At 45.9% G+C, this 21,728-nt stretch overlaps 2 protein-coding genes across 2 annotated transcripts; one reads left to right on the top strand and one right to left on the bottom strand.

The window, feature by feature from the left end:
* GGCX (gamma-glutamyl carboxylase) lies at positions 1 to 9,646 on the top strand. The gene is made up of 15 exons (XM_032352648.1): positions 1 to 142; positions 540 to 710; positions 2,078 to 2,236; positions 2,563 to 2,728; positions 4,228 to 4,306; positions 4,694 to 4,800; positions 5,641 to 5,804; positions 6,128 to 6,393; positions 6,542 to 6,673; positions 7,053 to 7,204; positions 7,629 to 7,798; positions 8,014 to 8,144; positions 8,426 to 8,573; positions 8,733 to 8,928; positions 9,372 to 9,646. Exons 1-15 carry the CDS (start codon positions 100 to 102, stop codon positions 9,562 to 9,564), a joined length of 2,277 nt encoding a protein of 758 aa, XP_032208539.1. The 5' UTR covers positions 1 to 99; the 3' UTR covers positions 9,565 to 9,646.
* A 3,425-nt stretch (positions 9,647 to 13,071) lies between these two features.
* Positions 13,072 to 20,241, bottom strand: MAT2A (methionine adenosyltransferase 2A). The gene is made up of 9 exons (XM_032352649.1): positions 20,004 to 20,241; positions 17,550 to 17,627; positions 17,326 to 17,448; positions 16,710 to 16,822; positions 16,482 to 16,625; positions 16,095 to 16,313; positions 15,645 to 15,827; positions 15,361 to 15,494; positions 13,072 to 14,694 (listed from the first exon to the last, which is right to left on the bottom strand). The coding sequence occupies exons 1-9, from the start codon at positions 20,092 to 20,094 to the stop codon at positions 14,592 to 14,594; spliced, it is 1,188 nt and encodes a 395-aa protein (XP_032208540.1). The 5' UTR covers positions 20,095 to 20,241; the 3' UTR covers positions 13,072 to 14,591.
* Between the last annotated feature and the right edge of the window lie 1,487 nt (positions 20,242 to 21,728).

Here is a 21,728-nt window from a genome sequence, read left to right as displayed (position 1 = left end):
CGTGCTGATGTGTCGGGGAGGCGGGGCTTAGGGGAGTGCGTCCTCCCGTCGCTACCTGCTAGTCTGTCAGCGCTTTGGCCGTCTTACCTCCGCGGAGCCATGGCCGTGTCTGCCCGGTCCGCGCGGGTCCAGCCGGACTCACGTAGGCTTGGAGTCCTCCCTTGCGGCGGAGGGAGAGAGGGGCTCTGTCTCAGAGGGGTGGGGGTGGTAGGACTGCCCAGAGGGACCCCGGGAAAGGGGTCTCTATTTGGAAGGGGCTTGTAGAGAGAGATTGCAGTGTGCGGCTTTGGGGTGATGGGGACACTCGGGGCGCTTTGGGATTAGGGGGCTATAGTCTGAGAGAGGTTCTGGGACATTGGGAGATCCAGACGGATCTGGCACTGCGAGGATGTTTCTAGTAGTCAGAAATAAATGGGAGAACCCCGATAGGGAGAAACCTTGGGGCTGTAGGGGCTGTGGTTTCTGTGTTTTGGGGAGGAGCCGATTTTAAAGCACTTCCGTCCCCACAACTGCAGATACACTTTTCTGTTTGCTTGCAGATAAAGTACAGAAAGACAAGGCTGGACAGTCTTCAGGGCCGAGCCAGGGCAGCAGAATGGGGAAACTCTTGGGGTTTGAGTGCACAGATGTTTCCAGCTGGGGAAGGCTGGTGACCCTGCTGAATCGACCAACGGATCCTGCCAGCCTGGCTGTCTTCCGTTTTCTCTTTGGTAAATGGGGTTTCTGGAGCGACTAGTGTGATGTTGGGTGGGAGAATAACCATCCTCCCTTGCGCACTTCTTGGTTACTTACTAGTGACTTGCCTCCCTTTTCGTCAGAGCTGAAGATACTGATTTCCTGGAAGAGATCTTTGTGGAGTTTAGGATCAAATCCGCCTTTATCTCCTCTGATTAGGGATTGGAGGGCAGAAATGCTTTGATCTGAGGCCATAGGAAATACAGAGGCAGATGACCAGAGACCCATCTTGCTTGTGGCATGAAGTTGCCCAGTAACTATACACAGGACCAGACCTCAGAGAAATAGCAGGGTGACAGGGCTGACATTTTGGCTGTGACTCCCTAATCCAGAGTTTCCTTACTCATAGGCCACAGCATGTATGCCTGGAATGGGTTACAAATGTGCCAAGATATCAATTCTCTTAGCCCAGTCTCAACTGGTGGCAGTTTTGCTCTCTGGCGGACGTTTTGGCAATGACTGTAGACATTTTTATTTGTCACAACTTGGGGGAAGGGGAATAGGTAGCTACTGGTATTTACTTAGGAGCCAGGGATGCTGTTGATGTGCACAGGATAACCCCTCCCAGCAAATAATTAACCAGCCCAAAATGTGAGTAGTCCTGAGGTTGAGAAACCCTGCCTTACCTGGAACTGGCCTCCTGACCTGAGTAGCCCCTTCTGTTTGCTCTAGTGTAGTAAGCCAAATAGTGTTTTCTGGGTGTGCTAAGAAGTGAAAAGTTAAGACGCACCATCCTAGAACACTTTTTATGGCCTAGGAGGACAGAAGTTAATAACTCAAGGTTACCTAAACAGCTTTTATAGCATTTTGTACACTTCTCTTATTTAATCCTCATTGTAACCCTGTAAAATTCATTTTAAGGATTTTTATTTATTTGAGAGAGAGACAGAAAGAGACAGCACACACAAGCAGGGGTGGGGGGCCTAGGAAAAGGGAGAAGCAGGTTTCCTGTGAGCATAAAGCCTGATGCAGGGCTCCATCCCAGGACTCATGGATCATGACCTGAGCCAAAGGCAGACACTTAACCAGCTGAGCCATCCAGGTGCCTCCTGTAACCCTGTAAGATATTATGAGTCCCTTTCTCAAATAGGGAAGGAGGAATTGGCTCAGGGAGGTGCAGTGACTATCTGAGATCACATAGCTGGCATAATGCCTACCACAGAGCAGACACTCAGTAATTACTGTTGAATAATGAATAAATGAATGAATGAATTCATTTGTTGAAAGAATGAATAAATGGCAGAGCCAGGGTTAGGTAAAAAGTCTGACCCTGGAGCTGGGTGCTGTATTCCACTGCTTCCTTTGCTGAGACCTAAGGGTGCCTCCTCGACTGCCTTCCCAGGGCTGATGATGGTGCTGGACATTCCCCAAGAGCGGGGGCTCAGCTCTCTGGACCGAAGATACCTGGATGGCTTGGACGTGTGCCGCTTCCCCTTGCTGGACGCTCTGCAGCCACTACCACTTGACTGGATGTATCTTGTCTATACCATCATGTTTCTGGGTGAGGGAAAGTATGGGAGAGATGGGAGTATTGACTAGCCTCCCTAAACCACAGAAATACAAAGCATGCCGGTGAATGACCAAAGTCTTGGGTTCATTATTTCACTTATCCTGTGACTCCTAATATCATTCCGCTCCCTGTGTGTCATCTGAGCTGTTAACCCCATGAGTCTTTTTAAAATGCTAAAATAACATTTGATTTTTCATTTGGCTTTGTGATTATAAAATGTCCAATGACTTTTCTTAATCCCACCCACAGCCTGTCCTGGGGGAGCTGGGCCTCTGGTGACCCTTTGACCTCTTGATCCTCTCCCCCACAAATCCCAGGGGCACTGGGCATGATGCTGGGCCTGTGCTACCGGATAAGCTGTGTGTTATTCCTGCTGCCATACTGGTATGTGTTTCTCCTGGACAAGACCTCATGGAACAACCACTCCTATCTGTATGGTTTGTTGGCCTTTCAGCTGACATTCGTGGATGCAAACCGCTACTGGTATGATTCTAGGGGAAAGGGGAAAAGGGTTGACTGGGTCAGGATGGTTACCAGTGGTAGGGGTCCGGTGAGTTCCTAGAATATGCCCCAGCAAGCATATTTTCAACCATGCTTTGCAAAGTGTGGTTACAGGGTCACACTTTGGTCCAGATGAATTTGGGAAGGGGAGGGGTCAGTGAGGTTGGGGCATGTGGGATGACAAAAAGCAAAATGGCTCCATTCCCACCCCTTCACTCTTTCCATATCTCCCCAGGTGCCTTGATCTATCCACTTCCTGTAATCCACTTAGAGAGAAGAAGAGAAGACTAAAGCCAGACATAGATGTTTTCAGATACTTCAAGGGTGGTCATGTGGAAGAGGGAGCAGACTTTCTCTGTGTGAGCCCAGAGGGGCAGAGTTAGAGCCAAGAGTAGAAGTTGCTGTGAGGCAGAGTCATGTCAGAAGGAGAGGGCCCACCAGGGCTGCTCAGCAGTGCTGTCCTGGGAGGAGGTAACCCTCCACCTCTGGCTTAGGTGACCATCTCTCAGGGGAGGTGGTGAAGGGATTTGGAGACAGGGTGGCAGGGGAGATGACCTCTAGGGATTCTCCCCATTAAGCAAATAGGAGATGCCAGTAAGATGGGTATCGGGAAAAAAATCTCAGATGATGCCTTTGTTAGTGACTTATCAGCCACTAATTATACCTAGACATACCCCTTTGTAAACCTTTAAACTCATTCAGATGCACAGGTCTGATCATATAAAATTAAGAGACAGTTTTGACAGAATGTTCATGAAAAGTTCCATTTTTGTAATTTTACGCAGTTTGAAAAAATACTTATCCCTTACTCAGGGCTTTCCCCATGGCCAGGCACTGTACTATACACTTTACATTTTTCCTCATTACAGTACCACAAGTTAAAAGCACAGTTGTGCTTTTAAGCACAAGCTGCCCCTTCCCAACCTCTCTGCTCATTCATTGTCTTCTTGAAACCTGCTTTGCTTCTGTCTCCCCAGAATACATCTAGTTTTAATATATTGGGTTTATTGCTTCTCTCCCAAGGTACCCTCCAGCACTAGTTGCTGACATCTAGGTCTCTGAGATGTCAGTTTGGTTTGGATATTGAGATTTTTTTTTTTCTTAAATGTACTATATAGTTACATACACCTTTAGCTTTTCAAACACTCCCTCAATTTCATTCTTTTTCAAATTCAGTCATATTATGAAGCATTGTAATCCTTTTCCTGATTTGGTCCGTTAAGACAGACTAGTTGACTCACTAATTAATGGTAACCACTGAACCATGTGTTCTAATGCACTAGTAGTATTGCTATTATGACTGAAAATAATCACTGTAATCACTGTTAAATTTGCTCCTATACTTCTAAAGAGCCTCAGAAGATCCCAGAGAACCAGAGAGGATAGGGGAGATGGCCTGGGATAGATAATTACACTTAAAAAAAAAGGTGGACATGTGTGGGATTAAGAAGCTCTCCTTAACCTTACTACCCTTGGTGTAGGTCTGTGGACGGCCTGCTGAATGCCCACAAGCGGAATGCCCACGTGCCCCTTTGGAACTATGCTGTGCTGCGTGGCCAGGTATAGGATTTTAGGAAAGCCGGCGGGGTGTGTGTTCTTCCACAGCCATTGTCAGCATGACCATCCTGCTGCCAGGCAAGGCTGACTCTTGAGTTTCCAGTCCCCTAGTCTCTGGGTTCTCTTACCTTGTTGCGGAGAGCACAGAGCTTTGTTCCTGCTAGCTGAGTGTCCTTACGAGAGATCTAGGCTTCATGACTCCCCTTGGGACCCAATACCTTGCCTGGCATTGGTAGACTGTCCATACGAGTGAAGATCTCAGATGAGTAAATGGAGTGAATGTAATCTTCTTTAGGGCCTGAGCTCAGATCAGAACTTAGGTCATTTTAGACCTGCAAAAAAGCAGGTTCTTTTTTATTTGAACCTTCACTTTGCATTTTGTGTTTGCAGATCTTCATTGTGTACTTCATTGCGGGTGTGAAAAAGCTGGACGCAGACTGGGTAGAAGGCTATTCCATGGAATATCTGTCCCGGCACTGGCTCTTCAGTCCCTTCAAGTGAGTGGCAGGCAGAGCAGGTGTCTCCTTGCGGCAGTGGTGCACAGCAGGTGACTCACCTCCCTAGGGTCTGCAGGAATGGCTGCTGTTCCTGCTTTGCCTGAATTTGCCATGTGCTTTCCTCTGTCCACTTATCTTTCTCTTCAGCAGAAGGCAAAGTCAGTGATACCAAAACATCTAGGTCTTACCTGCCCCTGGGAGATGTATGGTAGGGTCAAGAACGAAAGGAAAAAAACTAAAAACTGAAAGAATCAGAATAAGGTGACCTGGTGCATGAGTCCGAGCTCCCAGCTCCCCAGGACTCCTCGGCCAGTGGACTTAGCAGATGGACAGTCCCTGCCCTGACAAAACCATTGTTGCCACCTCTTAGAAAACTCTTGATTTCTCCCTTCCTCCCGTTTTTTCTTTCCTCGCTTTTTACTCTGTTCTTTTTCCTCTTGCCTATTATTTCCCAGTTTCAAACGTTTGATTTTATTATGTTAGTCGCGCATTCACCTTTATAGTTTCTTCTCCTTTATATCCTCTGTGGAGGCTCTACCACCCCCACCCCTCCCCACCACCACCGGATGCGCTCACTCCTCCATCAGATTTGCCCTAGGAAATCTGCCCTTGGTTAGCACATAGGGTACATTGAAAAAAATTTGAACACTTAAAGGGTATGGAAATAAAAGGGGGTTGGAGGCTGTACCACAGGGTGTCTTTATATAGAGTTCTACCCACCTGCTAGGGTACTTCCTTTGGCAAGGACAGGGTGAGCAGAGGCACATTTGCTGTGAATGTGCTGTAAACGCTGGCTTCTCCAGTGCACTGGTGGCTGACCTCTGTCTCCGGTGTCTGCAGACTAGTATTGTCCGAGGAGATGACCAGTCTATTGGTGGTGCACTGGTGCGGACTGCTGCTCGACCTCTCAGCTGGTTTCCTGCTCTTTTTTGATGCCTCGAGGTCCATCGGCCTCCTCTTCGTGTCCTACTTCCACTGCATGAATTCCCAGCTTTTCAGCATTGGTCAGTACCTGTGGTCTGGTAGGAGGTGGGAAGCCACTGGTGTGCGGGGAGCAGGAGACGGCGATGGCCATGGGAGCTACACTGAGTCAGATGCAGTCACTGACATGGCAGTAAACGGGAGGAAAGGACTGGGGCCTATGGGCTCAGCTTGTATGTTGCAGAGTAAGGCATCTCGGGGAAATAAGACCGTTTGAGTTTCGAGCTGCTTTCATCACAGGTGGAATACCGGGGAGAGGCTTCTGAAAGGAGAGGGCTTGAGGGGTTTACCCATGTTCCCCCCCAGCCAAACTCCTGAAATACTTATTGCCTCCCTCCTTTTCTAGGTATGTTCCCCTACGTCATGCTGGCCAGCAGCCCTCTCTTCTGCTCCCCTGAGTGGCCCCGGAAGCTGGTATCTCGCTTCCCCGAAAGGCTGCAGGAACTACTACCCCTCAAGGCTACCCCTCAACCCAGTGTGTCCTGCGTGTATAAGAGGAGCCGGGCCAAAGGTGGCCATAAGCCAGGGCTGCGCCATCGGCTGGGTGCTGCCTTCACGCTGTTCTACCTCCTGGAGCAGCTTTTCCTGCCCTACTCCCATTTCCTCACCCAGGTATGTGCGACCTGGGGGTTAGCTAGGGAGGTGGCAGGGGGTACGGCATTAGGGAAAGTGTGGGGCTGGTTTTGCAGACCCTGTGTTGGTTGAGGATGGGGTTAATAGGGGGACAGCTGGGCTGATCGCCTCTGCCCTGCCTTTTCAGGGCTATAACAACTGGACAAATGGGCTGTATGGCTACTCCTGGGACATGATGGTCCACTCACGCTCCCACCAGCACGTGAAGATCACCTACCGTGATGGCCGCACCGGCGAGCTGGGCTACCTTAACCCTGGGGTGAGACACCTGATGTTGACGACTTCCAGTTCTTCAGAGCTCCCTGGAGCACCAGGGTCTGAATTGGTCCTAAACATAATTGTAAAGTAAAACATAATCTGGGTCCATTCAGCCCTTTTCTCAGGAGCCAGGTTGACCCTTCTTTTGTTGAAATTAAAATAGGGTAGTGCCATTCACTTCTTTGAATTGAAATAAGGTTTAGGAAAGGTAACTAGTAAAAGCCCAGCAATGAAAAATTCTCCCCCAAAGACAAGTTCAGGTTTTTTCCCCCTGGTCGAAACAGGTAACAGGCAGAGATCTCTTAGTGCTGTTGGCGGGGCATGAACTGTCTGGGAGGCTGATAACGATGAGGTGGGACTAATGTGGGGGTTTGGGGCAGGTATTCACACAGAGCCGGCGATGGAAGGATCACGCAGACATGCTGAAGCAATATGCCACTTGCCTGAGCCACCTGCTTCCCAAGTATAATGTCACTGATCCCCAGATCTACTTTGATATTTGGGTCTCCATCAATGACCGCTTCCAGCAGAGGTGGGCAAGGGGAACAGAGAAGGGGAAAAATGAAGTTTCACTCTTTTTGCCGAGATGAATAGCCCATGTTCCCCAGTGTTGGCTTGCTTGAAAGGCTGTCCTCGAGTGCATGTCCCTGTTCACCTGGTTGTGGGCATAGCTGATTGCTTCCAGCAGGGGGCACCATCAACCAGAAGAAAAGGTAACTTTTTTTTTTTTTTTTTAAAGAAGCTGTTAATGCAATTCTCCTCAGGTGGCCACTAACCCCTTATTCCTCCCCCTTGTTCCAGAATCTCTTGCCTCTTCTCTCTCTGCCCCACAATGGCACTAATGTGCTGACATAAGCCATTTCTTCTATTTGGGAACAGTGATGAAAGGAACAGAACCAGAAATTCTGGTGGGTTGTGGGCTGTGGTCTCCTTAGAACGTGGTTTTCTTTCCTAAGGATTTTTGACCCTCGTGTGGACATCGTGCAGGCCGCCTGGTCCCCCTTCCAACGTACACCTTGGCTGCAGCCACTGTTGATGGACCTCTCTCCCTGGAGGACCAAGTTACAGGAAATCAAGAGCAGCCTGGACAACCACACTGAGGTGGTCTTCATTGCAGATTTCCCAGGTAAGGAGGAAAGCAAAGAAAGCTTTGCTGTCTCTCCCTGTGGCTTTCTTGGCCCCGGACACTGCATGTGGTAGAGGGGGGAGGAGCATTCTTGCTGGGAGGAATATTCTTGAAACCTGAGGGGTGGTAGCGGTAAAGGTGTGATATCTCTGTTCTGGCTGGGAGTGATTTCATCTTCCATAGGATGGGATGGGGAACTCTGTTGCCCCTGGCAGGGCTGCACCTGGAGAATTTTGTGAGTGAAGACCTGGGCAACACTAGCATTCAGCTGCTGCAGGGGGAGGTGACTGTCGAGCTGGTGGCAGAACAGAAGAACCAGACTCTTCAGGAGGGAGAAAAAATGCAGGTATTTTGCTGGAATTAACAATGGCAGAAAAGTTTAGACGAGTTGAGTTAATTTATCAGAGACTTAAAAGTGCGGGTTCCCAAAAAAAGCCTCCGTTGCTTTTGATGAGGCTGTGAATAACCTCATCCAGGAGGTTCCTTCGTACTCCAAAATGCAGTGAGAAGAAAGTGCCTGGGTAAGGGACCAGGGTGGGTTGGGGTACAGTGGGGAATGCACAAGGCACATAGGCTGCCGAGGGAAAGGTTAGGGAGTGAAATAATCCATTTCCTCCCCCTTGTCAGTTGCCTGCTGGTGAGTACCATAAGGTGTATACCATATCATCCAGTCCTTCCTGCTACATGTACATCTACGTCAATACTACAGAGCTGGCATTGGAGCAAGACCTGGCATATCTGCAAGAATTAAAGGAGAAGGTAGAGAATGGAACTGGTGAGTATATGAAGTTTTGGCTGAGAAAGCACCTGTTTATGAGAAATCAGGGCTGTGAATGAGAATATAGCCTTTAAAGAATGAACATGAAGCTTCTGACTGGTGAGAGTTCTAAAGGAATAATCTCAGTGATTTCTCTTTTTGCTCTCTTCTCGGCAGAAACGGGGCCTCTGCCTCCAGAGCTGCAGCCTCTGCTGGAAGGGGAAGTACAAGGGGGCCCTGAGCCAACACCACTGGTTCAGACCTTTCTTAGACGCCAGCAAAGGCTCCAAGAACTTGAACGCAGGAGAAATACCCCTTTACATGAGCGGTTCTCCCGCTTCTTGCTGCGGAAGCTCTATATCTTTCGCCGCAGGTGAGTTTTCCACAACAGTCCTGGTCGATGTCATCAGGTGGTTGTGAGTTGGGTAACTTCTCTGGGGAAGATAATGGCAGGGTGTGTGTGTGTGGGGTGGTACTTTCCCAGGAAAGGACAGTCTAGTGCTAAGTATCTTTTTCTTTCTCCATTTTTTCACTGACTTAATGGAAGAGTCAGTGACCTGTGTCTGGTGGCCTGCTGTCTTGTTCTGCCTCAGCTTATCACCAGACTCTTGTGGGTTATTCCTACCAGACTCTGGAATCCTTTAACAGACCATATAAAGAGTGGGGTGCCCTTCCAGCTGGGATGGGTGGGTCACTGGGGGATATTTTCACTTATGCCTGAATGAGAGAAGGTAGGACCAGCTCACCCTAAGGGCTTTGGCAGGAATTCCTATGTAGAAACACTTTAGACTGGGTGAACTTTTTCCTCTTTTTCAGCTTCCTGATGACTTGTATCTCGCTTCGAAATCTGGTACTAGGCCGCCCTTCCCTGGAGCAGCTGGCCCAAGAGGTGACTTACGCAAACTTGCGACCCTTTGAGCCAGTGGGAGAGTTGAGTCATTCAAACACAGATTCTTCAAATTCTAATCCTCCTGAGCCAAATTCTGACCATGTCCACTCAGAGTTCTGACTTGGGTACAGATGTGGGAGCAACCAGTCATAGGACCATTAACCTGTGTAGTGGGAATGTGAAGAAATTGATATTTTATACATTTTTTCTTTGTCTGTAGTTCTTTTAAATTCAGAGAGGATACCTTAGAGGAACCAAGGGAGTGAATCAAGGATGAACTTTATCACATCAAGGTTAAGGGGCTAAGAGGAGTTTAAAAGCAATATGAAAATGCCCTTCTAGGATAAAGGGGTAAAAGTCTGGTTTAACGACTGGCTCCTTGGGGAAAGAGATTTAATGTACCATGATGACCTGTTTTCAAGTACTTGTTGTATGCTAGGCGCTGTGTGAAGTATTGTGCCTGTGTTACTATATTTAGTTCTCACTAGCCATTAGCCCTCTTTTACAGTTGGAGAAAGAGAGGCTTAGAGACAGTTTTAATTTGCTCAAAGACAACACCTAGTAAGAGATGTATAGATGGTTTGACTCTCATCTATTTGACGTAAGGTCCCATACACTGCCTCTTGCAATTTGCAGAATCACTGACAATAATAATGAAATAATGCAACTTCAAATTTGTCTTCTTAGTTACAGGCAAGATTAGGATAGTGATCAAGTTCTAAATGCGCAGGGTAATTTTTCTTCTCTACAGTTGTGATTTCTTCATTGTTACTATTATGTATACAGCCAGTAGTTTTTTCCCTAGCAGCTATGAGAATAGTTAGAATAGGACAAAGTCAAACTAATAAGGAAATTTAGAAGATTGGTAGTAGGTCCCTTGAGCTCAGTGTATTTAGCATTATTCTAGCCTTTAAAGTGAAAAGAGAGTGATGTAAAGTAGGAATTAACCAAACTTGGTTATGGATTACGGTATGTTTGCAGTTATTCTGTAGGTCTGGATGTACAGGGTGATTGAGGAAACACCTCAGTTCCTTGAAAACTCAAAAACCTGGCACTGGGCTAGGAAGTAAGAATGCACAGAGAAAAAAGGTGGAGGAAAGAAAGCTCCTGCTCTGGATGCTCTGGGTCTCATAGCAAAGACCAGCAATGAATTAGCAGTCCCAGCAACTTCGATAAAGGATGACATCTCTCTTTTCAGGCTTCTCTTCTCATGCCCCACCCCACCCCCGCCTTCTCAGTCAGTGGTTCTTTCCTCCGCAGCTGCCTTCTCACCGTACACACTTGGGATAATTGTGTCCACCTCATGGTTTCCAGTGATGCTGCTTATTAGCTTTTTTTTTCCTGTGCTCTCCACCTATACATCTAATTCGCTCCACCTGGGTATCCAACAAAGCTTTCAAACTCTGTCCTAAACATAACTTTACATTCATCCCCAGCTCAGACCTGCTTCTCCTTTATGAGTGGCAGTTGCTTTTTTTTTTTTTTTTTTCCGGCCGAGCCATCTGAATCCTGTCTTGAGTCTTCCTTTTTTCTCATTTCTCAAATTCTAAGTTGTATCAATTCTACCTCTTTTTCAGTCTGTTCATCTCTAGTAACTTCCTATATTCTTTCACCCTTAGACCAGAGTAGGTGCAGTTGTGCAGGTTGGGCCTGAATTAAGGGCATCCCACTGAAGCCTGATTCCTACAAGATACTGTGTGCGTTAAGCTAGCAGTAGCTGTTCCACAGGGTATCTTGATCACTTTTGTAAGAATAGTGTGGGGAAACACTGGTTTTCAATAGTTTTGTAGATCTCAATGACACAGTATACCATGGCACAATGTCCTTTGCTAGTAAGTTCAGCTATCTTCTGTTCCCCTGCCCTACCCGCCCGCCCTCCCCTCCCCATGCCCATTATTTGACTGGTAAGAATAGTTCTTTTGGGGAAGGAATTCTTAAGAGTAGTTTTAATATAGGCAAGGACGCTATCCTGAAATTGTTAGTATACCACCTCTCTTTTTCCCAGTGAAAATGATGGGGTGGGATGGAGTGGAAAGGTAGTCCTCTTAATACTGTTTATGAGAAAAGCTGTTCAATGGAATAAATCTTGAGTTCAGATTTCAGGAGGAAATCAGGCCCTGTGTAGCCATTATAGCAATGGGCTGTCAGTGTCCTTTTAGCCAGGCTTTGAAAGTATTCCATTTCATTCTACTCCCAGCATTTGGATCTTTTGTCCCTTGACCCCCAGGTCATCCCTTCAAAACTTTGTAGAAAGTCGATTTCCTTCTAACCCAAACATTTGACCTTTCCTTCTATACATGGCCTGCACTATCACCCCAGTTGACATCTTTGGTTCTCTTCTCCCTGAGCTGCTTATTTTTCACCTTTAGAATCTTTTTCCCCATTAGGCAGAAGACCGGTCCTTTAAAGATCCTTCCCCAAGCTCCTTAAGGTTCAGTTTATCTTCTTAGCAAGTACTGAACCTAACCTTAATTTCCCTGGCGCTGTCCCAGCAGCCTATAGGCACCCAACTCTTCCCGAAATCATTCCCCTTATCTGACCAGCATGGCTGTTTTGACAGCAATGTGTTGTTCATTCTCTAAAAAAACAGATTTAACTTTGGCTCCCCAACATAAATTTTTAAGCCTCCAAATAGGTGTAATTAAGCATTCCTTGGGTCTCACTCACATTTACAGGTCAGTAAAAAAAAAAAAAAAAAAAAAAAAAAAAAAAAAGTTGAACCATTTGATTTTCATACATGCTCGTGTAAACATGCCAAATAGTGGTCTGTACTTTTAGCTCCTAGGCTTAAAAAGGGATGGTTGTAGTCTTGTGTAAACCTCTCTGTACACAAACTCAGAATAAAGGTTTTAGAAACTTACAGCATCTTCACTACAATTTTGTTCAAATTTTCACTTTAGCTAGCTTATAAAATGGTTTAGAACCTGGCCCCCTCACCACTGTTCAAAAATTTGGCCAACTGTCATGTACTGAACATCTAACTTGCAGCCTTTAACATCTGTTTATAATAAAGGGATTAATACTTAAAGCATATTTAAGACTCTTTCACAGTGGAAAGCTAAATAATGGGCTTAAGCTTAAGAGTAAACAGTACCATTCCATGTTTTGTCCTTGATCTTGGGCAATTTTAAAACATTCCTGGTGGCTGAGTGGCTGCTGCAGTAAGGACACATGGATCTTGGCCATTTTATCAGCCAAAAAGGCAGTGCTGGACAAACAGATCGAATCTTGAGTGTTTTTCTTCATGCTAGGGATCGGCTTTACAAACCTATTAAAATGCTTGCAGTCAACCTGGTTGAAGGGGTGTGAGGTGATTTCCCTGAACCATGAGAAGGTTTACAATTATTCAGGGATAAAGAATATATTCTCAGATCATATTCATACGAACACTTTTAAAGAATAATGGACACAGGGGCGCCTGGGTGGCTCAGTGGGTTAAAGCCTCTGCTTTCGGCTCAGGTCATGATCCCAGGGTCCTGGGATCGAGCCCCGCATCGGGCTCTCTGCTCAGCAGGAAGCCTGCTTCCTCCTCTCTCTCTGTCTGCCTCTCTGCCTACTTGTGATCTCTGTCTGTCAAATAAATAAATAAATCTTAAAAAAAAAAAAAAAAAAGAATAATGGACACAGTTAAGGTAGAACCTAGCATTTTATTTAGATCTTCATTAAACTGTTGGAATTGAGAACCAGACATACGTAATAAACCTCCAAAAATAGATCCTGAAAGGCACTTTCTGCTTAGGGCAAGCAGTCATGGAATAAGCATGTAAACAAGCTGGCTTCTCTGTACCACACCAGCCAAGTCAGCTTTCTCCATGGCCAGCCGCACCAGCTCTGCCCTCCCTTCTGTTAACACCAGCCAGACCCCCTGTAGGTCTAACCCAAGGTTTTTCTGTAGGACACCTTGGCCTACCTGGGAATGCTGGAAACATGTTGTTAAAGGAATCATGGTGTTGAGGAAAAAAAAAAAAAAATCTTTTAAAAGCTGCCATCTGAGGTGATGGCTTCTCTGTACTTACGCCATACCCCAGAATACAATAAATAAGCAATTAGAAAATGTTCAAGTATGAAGGGATTTCCTCCTCCCCGCCAAAAGCACTGCTCTCTGAAGGAAGCTGGTTTCTCTGTAGCTACACCAGCTGTTCAGAAAGCTCATTGGACCTGGTTTTGAAAATAAAACAAAGTTAAAACCCTGGGAGGAATTATTGTGCAGTGTGGAATACTCAGTCTTTCTTATAAAGAAAAAAAAAAGTTATCTGGTACCAAAGTGTGCAACCTACAGACCCTCAGGTACTGCCCTGTGACTTCTCTGTATGACATCACAAGGGTGCCAAGTGCCTGTTTTTCTAGAACTAGGAGTTGGTGGTTTGGCTAGTGCTGAAACCATGCATAGGGTTGGTTTACTAAATAAAAACCTTATTACGTACGTCCTCCAAAAGACAGCTGAAAAGTGGAGAGATTTTGATTTGGTGCTATTTAAGAGATGGCAATTAAGAGCATAAGCACCAGGGAGATGGTTTAATGGTAACTGCCTTTTTTTTTTTCTGTCAGGCTAGAGCTCCAACTGGAACTTGCGTTACATGCAAGAGTGATTGGATAGGGAACACTCCCTGACAAAGAGCTACATAATTAGAAATGGATCAAGTTATAGGAAGATAAGGGAAGGCTTCACATTCATAATAGAGCTCAAGACATTACAAATTCATGCTGACAGGGCTATGGCATTGCCAGACAGAGGCTATAATGGAACTACAAGTACTTTACGTGCACATTACAGGACATTTTCAGCATTTGGTGGGAAAGTCAATGCAATTAGGATTTTAGAAGGTTGGGTGATAGGGCACAAAGGTTCAATTTCAAAAAGCATTATTTACTACAGTGTTGTTGGTTTTTTTCTAGGCAGTTACATGGATCACCTATGCTCACTAAATTCATTATAATGGTGAACAAAACACCTAGGGACAGAATAGCAAGCCCAACTTACAGTCCCCCACACAAGCTAAAATTCATGTCATTGACTAGGAGTGACTGCAACTGATCAGGAGCTGAAAGAGGACAGGAAAATTTAGGAAGAAGGGCCCTTTCCCTCAGAGCTTGAAGGCTTCTCTGTAGCCTACGCCAACAAGTCTGGGGAAAAAAGGCTAACACTTTCAATATTTAAGCTTTTTGGGCACTTCCCATGGGAAGCTGTCCCTACCAAAGTGGCCATAGGCTGCAGTCCTCTGATAAATTGGCTTCTTCAGATCCAGATCCCTGGAATATACAAGTCCGTAACTTAATATGTAGCATTCAATTAAAATAAAGCAAAACAATCAGCAAGACTCATTTTCAAGAGTTCTGGCAAATGAGTTCAGTTCTCTGGGGTTTGCTAGGAAAAAAGTTTGTGGCAGAAGTGTTTGTTACTTCTTTGGTGTCCAAACTCCTCGCACAGTCCTTATTAGTAACTACAGTTCTTGTTTTTCCATCCTTGGCTCAACAAATATGAAAACTCGTCATTATTCTGAGAAATTGCAAGTATCAAAAGCTCTTCTGAGATCATTGCATACTTACCAAGGTCCCATGCCCACACCCTGTTTATTTTCTTTATAGCAGCCTTGAATAGCCCACTTATCTGTACTATTTCTTATAAATAAAATAAACATCCTTAGATAACACAAGCACAAATCCCCATTATCAAATGTGGAAGACTTTCTAGGGTGGTTAATCTAAGCCATGGAGCACTGTAGTTTTAGATTGTTCTTAACATACATAAGCCTTTACTAAAGGCAATTTAAAGGTAACATCAACAGTTCTAGGACTTAAAACATTTCCCCACTTGAGGAATCTTCAGACCTTCACCTTGATTTGAATATATCTCAAATATATGTACATATACCCACACCCTCATTTTTAACTAGCAATAGGCTTTACCATCTTTACCTGACAATGACCCCAGGGCGGAGGTCAAAATTCTTCTTCACAATCTCTAATAGCTCTCTCTCACTCTTCTGAGAGGTGCCATAATGGAAAATGGAGATAGACAATGGATGAGAAACTCCAATAGCATAAGAGACCTAAAAGGATTCAAATGTCATAAGAGTCAGTGTTTAAAAGACCCACACACTTATGTAATACGCTGGTATTTAAAAAAGACGAATACTATGCTAAATGCCCTCCCACTTGCATGCCTTCTAATCAATCCAGTTACACAAAAAAATATGTACCTGAACAAGAACCCTTCTGCACAGACCTCCTTTAACAAGGGATTTTGCCACCCAACGAGCAGCATAAGCAGCTGAACGGTCCACCTTGGTATAATCTTTTCCTGAAAAGGCACCTCCTCCATGAGCTCCCCAACCGCCATAAGTGTCCACAATGATCTTACGGCCAGTCAAACCAGCATCACCCTGAAATTACAGGATTTAAGTCACTTTGTGCTTTCCAATAAACGGTTCTGTATCAGGTTTGTTAAACACCTATTCTGTATCACTCAGCAAATATCCTCAAAAGAGTCAAATGCAAAAAACACAAAAAGCTATACTGTAGCTAATAAAATGTGAAAGCATCTGGCTGTTTTCTAACACCCCCCCCCACTCAAAAAAGGTGACAATAGTCAAATTTACAAGTCAACATAAAGAAAATTCAAAAAAGTTGAATTGTATATAAGGCCTTACCTGAGGCCCACCAATAACAAATCTGCCACTTGGCTGTAGATGATAGATTGTATCCTCATCAAGATATTTTGCAGGTACAACTGCTTTGATGACTTTCTCCTTTAGGGCATCCCTCATCTCATCAAGGCAAACCTCTTCATCGTGCTGAACAGATATAACAATTGTGTGGACTCTGATGGGAAGTACAGCACCTCGATCCTGCATATACTGCACAGTCACCTTGAAGACAAAGCAGATGATCAGAACATCAGTTTACTAGATACAGAACCAAGACAAAACTAAATTATAATATGAAGGATAAATACTAGTCTTTTTCCAGTTAGCTTTAAACAAGTTTACTGATGTTCTGTGAAGTATGTGTAATCCAGCTTTATAATCATCACTTACTTGAGTTTTAGAATCTGGACGTAACCAAGGCAAAGTGCCATTGCGGCGTAGTTCAGCTAGTTTTGCATTGAGCTTGTGTGCTAAGACAATAGTTAAAGGCATACATTCCTCAGTTTCATCAGTGGCATAACCAAACATCAAACCCTACAAAAGGAAAAAGTCAATGTCATCAATCCAAGCTTTGGAATTTAATGTTAGAAGAGATACAGATAGTCTACACCAAGGTACCTGGTCCCCTGCACCAATGTCTTCCTCGTTCCGGTCAAGATGAACACCTTGAGCAATATCTGGTGACTGTTGCTCCAAGGCTACCAGCACATTACAAGTCTTGTAGTCAAACCCTACAAACAAAACAATGCCTTTAGGGAAAAAAAAAAGGGGGGGGGCGCAAAGAAATACCAATGCCTTCTATTTACAACAAATGTCTGGAATTTTAAATACTGCTAAATCAAATACAGGCATTCCCCCCCCTTTTCTAAAGTGTTTCACACCTTTAACAAAGACCTATACCAGTACTTGTTTTCATTGACTGAAAAAAATCTGCAGAGGATTTCTGCTTTTACCAAAAAAGCTATGTACTAATGTAGATCTACTGTAAAAATGAAGCCTTTGCATCATTTTGGCTTCCAGGTTGCATAGGAATGTTCCATTTTTGGATAGCAGGGGGAAACTTGTACACCTAAAACTTGGAACTTTTAGAGAATTAAATAGGGCTGGAACAACAAAGATAGTAAAACTGTACAACTGGGATTAATGGTTTAGCAGGGACACTCTAAAGACAGAACTAGAGAAAGTTGAAAACGTGGAAAAATGAGCTTAGAAATGCCAACTCATTAAAACACACCTTTGGAAGAATCATCATATCCAATGTGTTTAATGGTTTCACGAACCACTTTCTGGTAGTCAACAGCAGCTCTGGATGTAATTTCCCCAGCAAGAAGGATCATTCCAGTTTTTGCAACAGTTTCTAATAAAAGATAAATTCACACTCAAATGTCACTCTTATGAAGTAATTTTCATGGTGTTACCTTTTCATCTGTTGGTTAAGCAAGCAATGTTTAAACCTACCACAAGCCACTTTGGCATCAGGGTCCTGCTGAAGGTGGGCATCAAGCACAGCATCGCTGATCTGGTCACAAATCTTATCTGTGGAAAAAAAGAATCCTGACTCAATCTCTCTCTTATGGTCAATGGAAGTTTGTTGTTCCTCCTTATAAGTACTGCTGTACAGATCTTTGGGAGATCTTTCTTTTAAAATCTGGTAAATGGGCAACTGAATGGCTCAGTCGTTAAGCGGCTGCCTCCGGCTCGGGTTCTGGCCCCAGGATCCTGGGACAGAGCCCCACATCAGACTCCCTGCTCACTGGGAAGCCTGCTTCTCCCTCTCCCACTCCCCTGCCACTTATGTCTCTCTTTGTCAAATAAGTAAAGTCTTTAAAAAGTAGTAACAATAATAAAAATGTGGTAAAACCTACAGAACATAAAATTTACCATTTAACCATTTTCAAGCATGGAGTTCAGTGGAATTTCAAATACGGAGATCTGAATTGCTGTCTAATTATACGTACTGCTTTACCAGAAACCATTTGCCAAATGATGGATATAATGCTGCATATTACTTGAAAACTTGACACCAGTCTTAATATAGCTGCACCACAAGCTCACCAATTCAGATCAGCCAGCAGAATGCCCAGCATGTTTAATACCTTTAAATTCACTGTGATACATGCAATTTACACCTTAGAAGGATTTCATCCCATCTCTAAAGTATTTCAGATATTTTGAAAAAATAAGTTCCCAGGCAAAACAATTTCCACTGTTAAACAGAAGAGCCAGATAATTGGAATTAATCAAGTTAAGGCAGAAAGTTTATCTTCAAACTGAAAAGCAAAGCTGGAAAACATTTTGCTTTACAGTATTATTTCTCAAGGACAATCAAACTGACATTTTATCCCGCAAATTTAAAGTCTTCATTATAAATCTAACCAACGAGAAAGGTGAACTGTCTTCTTCCCTTGTTATCAGTTTCTCCCTGATCATAAGGAACACTAATCAGAGCAACAGAAAATGTCAAAGAGTTAGAAAGAATAAAATAACTAAATCTGCCAAAGTGTAGTCCAGGAAAATGAGCTGAACATGCTGGAAAATGTCCAAATGTATTCCGAATCCTTGTTTCTTCCCCACTTCATTGCCATCTATTAAGTGGGAAAACAGAAATACCTCCCCTAGAGATTCCAGGGGAATTGAATTTTCTACAATTATCCGGAACAATTAAAGCAGAATGTGTATGGCAGTCAAGTCAGAAGCTCAAGACTTAATTCACAAACTGCTATATGTGCCTATACCTTAAGTGACTAAATTAATAAAAGGTGAATCAAATACATGTGAAGTTCTCAACACTTTAATAAAAGGTGAATCAAATACATGTGAAGTTCTCAACACTTGAGGGAAGGTGGGTAACCCACACCAGAACACATGACCTTCCCTCATCAGATCTTGGCGTCTATCCTCTCCCACACCGGTAGGTTGCTTGTAGATTTCATCAGAGGCACAGCAGACTTACTAAACAGAAATGGATTCTTAAGACCATTAAGACTTTAGATAACTATGTCACTGTGATCATCCCAAGAAAAGGCAGAACCTGTACAGCAAAATAGTTATGTCCACTAGGTGATGTTTTCAGGCTGAGATTGAAAGTTCCTTGATTCAGCTTCATTCGTTCACGTGTAAATTGATCTCCATAATGGCGGACTAGTGGACAAAGCCCAGAGAAGGAAATGTTCAGTAAAACCTTACCTAACGGTAAAGCACCCAAGACTTTAAAGGGAAATCCAACGCAATTGCAGCTTACACTTAATTCATGTTTCCTATCCTTTTCAAACGTGGTCCAAATAAGGAAAGCCTCCCCCAACCTGCGCTATATTTAGTTGGAGACTGTCACCTTGAAGGCAAGGCCATATATTGCCGAAGGGCACGGCCGTCGTCTTCTGGGGCCGTAACAGCCCAAGGCAAGGAATTAACAGAGACGGCACATGTCCCGAGGTCCGGGCCCCCCACTCCGCACACCCGAGCGCGCCGGAAGCCGGACGGCTCCCCCTCGCCCAGATGCCACATGCGGCAAACACGTGGTTGCGGCTGCAATGCGGGGCGCGCGCTCCCGAGGACCGGCCGCGAGCACTCAGGGCCAGTCGCCCACTCGAGGGCTTTCAGACGACAGGGCGGAGATGAGGAAATAGTGCCCTCCCCGAGTGGAGCACAGCTGCCCCGGCCCCCGCCCTTCTCGTTTTCTGGAATCTTCCGCATGCCGAGGCGCGCGGCCGGATGGGAGGAGAGGAGAGGAAGGGGGAGGGGAGTGGCGGCCACGCGCTCGGCACCGGCGGCGCCACGAGGAAGGCGCGCGGCCGCCGCTCTTCTCACCCCCCGCCCGACGAGGGCAACCAGCGTGGGCACCGCGGCTGGCCGGTCCCTGCCGGGCCTGCCCACGCCCCGCCCCTCACCTCGCTCCAGGGCCCGTCACCTCACCTGGGTGGCCTTCCCCCACAGACTCCGAGGTGAAGAGGAACGTGCCCTCCTCGATGAACGCCTCGTGAAAGCCGTTGAGCTGCCCGTTCATGTTGGTGTTCGTAGCGGTAAATGTAAGTGGCGTTGAGGGAAAAGGGAGCGGCGAGGCGACGAGTGCGAAATGCACAAGCAGAAGACAGCGTTCTACTCAGCTCGGGCGGGCGGCGCGGAGCGAACGAGGCGGCGGGCGATGCGGCCCAGTATTTATACACAGCGCCTGCGCGCGCCCGACACGGGCCCCGCCCCTCGGCGCCGCGCGCCAATGCGCCACTCGCGCGGGGGTAGGCCGAAGGGGAGGTGCGCGGAAAGGGAGCCCGGGCTGAACCACTCCGCGGGGTAGGGGGAGCGAGCGGAGCTAACGCGCCCTTCCTGCGAATATTTAGTCATATTAAGCACTTCTAACAAGGGCCAAGTGGAAGTGCGAGTATTTGGGGTCCTTGTACCCTTCCGTGCTCGAAGTGAAAGGAAAAGCGACGAAGACTTTAGGGGCGTCTTCCCCTTGCTGTGACATGGCACTTTCCTTCCGACCGTTGACCGAGCTGTCTGTCCGCGAGGTCGCGTCCCCCAGCGGTGACGAAGAGAATCGGCCGAGGTTTTGTCCTCAGGCTCTGCCGGAGGGTCTTTCCGGCCGGCCCCGCCTTTAGATACCCTGGGGACGCGGAGCCAGTGGCCCTCAGCCATGTGAAAGTGGCCATCTTGGCTGGTCAGCGTACTATTCTTCGCACGGCCTTATTCATCCCCACCCGGCGCGCAGCTGGGGGCTGGAAATCCTGGGGGTTGCTAGTAATTTCTTGGTTAATGCCTCAGTGGTGAAAATGGCCGAAAAGCAGAATAACGGTAGTTCTGTCATGGATTGCCGTCTTACTTCCACCACAGCGCTAAAGTTTCTGAGGGAGGCCCTTTCCCTTTGTTGCTCCTGCAGTGAGGGCCGTACTCCAGCTCCTTCTTCGGCTCAGGCCTTTGCTCCGTCCAAGAAAGGAGGCCCCTCACAAGGCTGACCTGGCACTTGCTGACTTTCCTATATCTCTGACGGGAAAATAATCACTGTTCAGAGTGTCCTTTCAGTCCTCTGTTCAGGAGACTGTTGAATATTTTTCTTGCGGGGAAAGCCCTGTTTTAGCCTTTGTATGTGATTAAGCAGATCTCTTAGTAAGATGAAATGGTCCATTTCATGAAGCTTTCACTTTAAAAGATCCACCTGCGTTTGTCCCAGTTTTGCCCATGAAGGGAATTACAGGGAGAGAAGAAGAAAAGAACAAAACAAAACTTGAGCCAACAAGGAGTAGGAAGTCGGGAACGGATTTCATGGAGTCCGCGTTTGGAAGAAGCCCACAAGTGGAAAGGAGGGCAGGTGTCACTTCCTATCGTCCGGGGGCTGAGACGCCGTGGGGGTTTGACGGGGGCTGCGGTCCTGGTGGTCCCGCATGCATTAACATCGGGTTTAGTGATGTTTTTAGGGAAAGGCCTGCTCCTAGGATAGGATGCACGTTTCCCCGGGGAGATGGAGGAGACTCCTTGGAACAGCCTCCAGCTGCTTTAACGCTCAGAGAATCAGCTAAATTCTGAAGAACAGTCTTGTCAGCGCTGGAGAAAGGTGGGAGTTTGCCATTGGGAAACAATGGAAGCCCTTGGGCTGTGCTAGGGGCTTTGACAAAGGAGGTTAGGGAAGCACTCATGATCTCTTAG

Source organism: Mustela erminea, chromosome 7 (assembly GCF_009829155.1).
Source record: "Mustela erminea isolate mMusErm1 chromosome 7, mMusErm1.Pri, whole genome shotgun sequence".
NCBI classification, from domain to species: Eukaryota; Metazoa; Chordata; class Mammalia; order Carnivora; family Mustelidae; genus Mustela; species Mustela erminea.
This window is presented reverse-complemented; position numbering and strand designations above follow the sequence as displayed.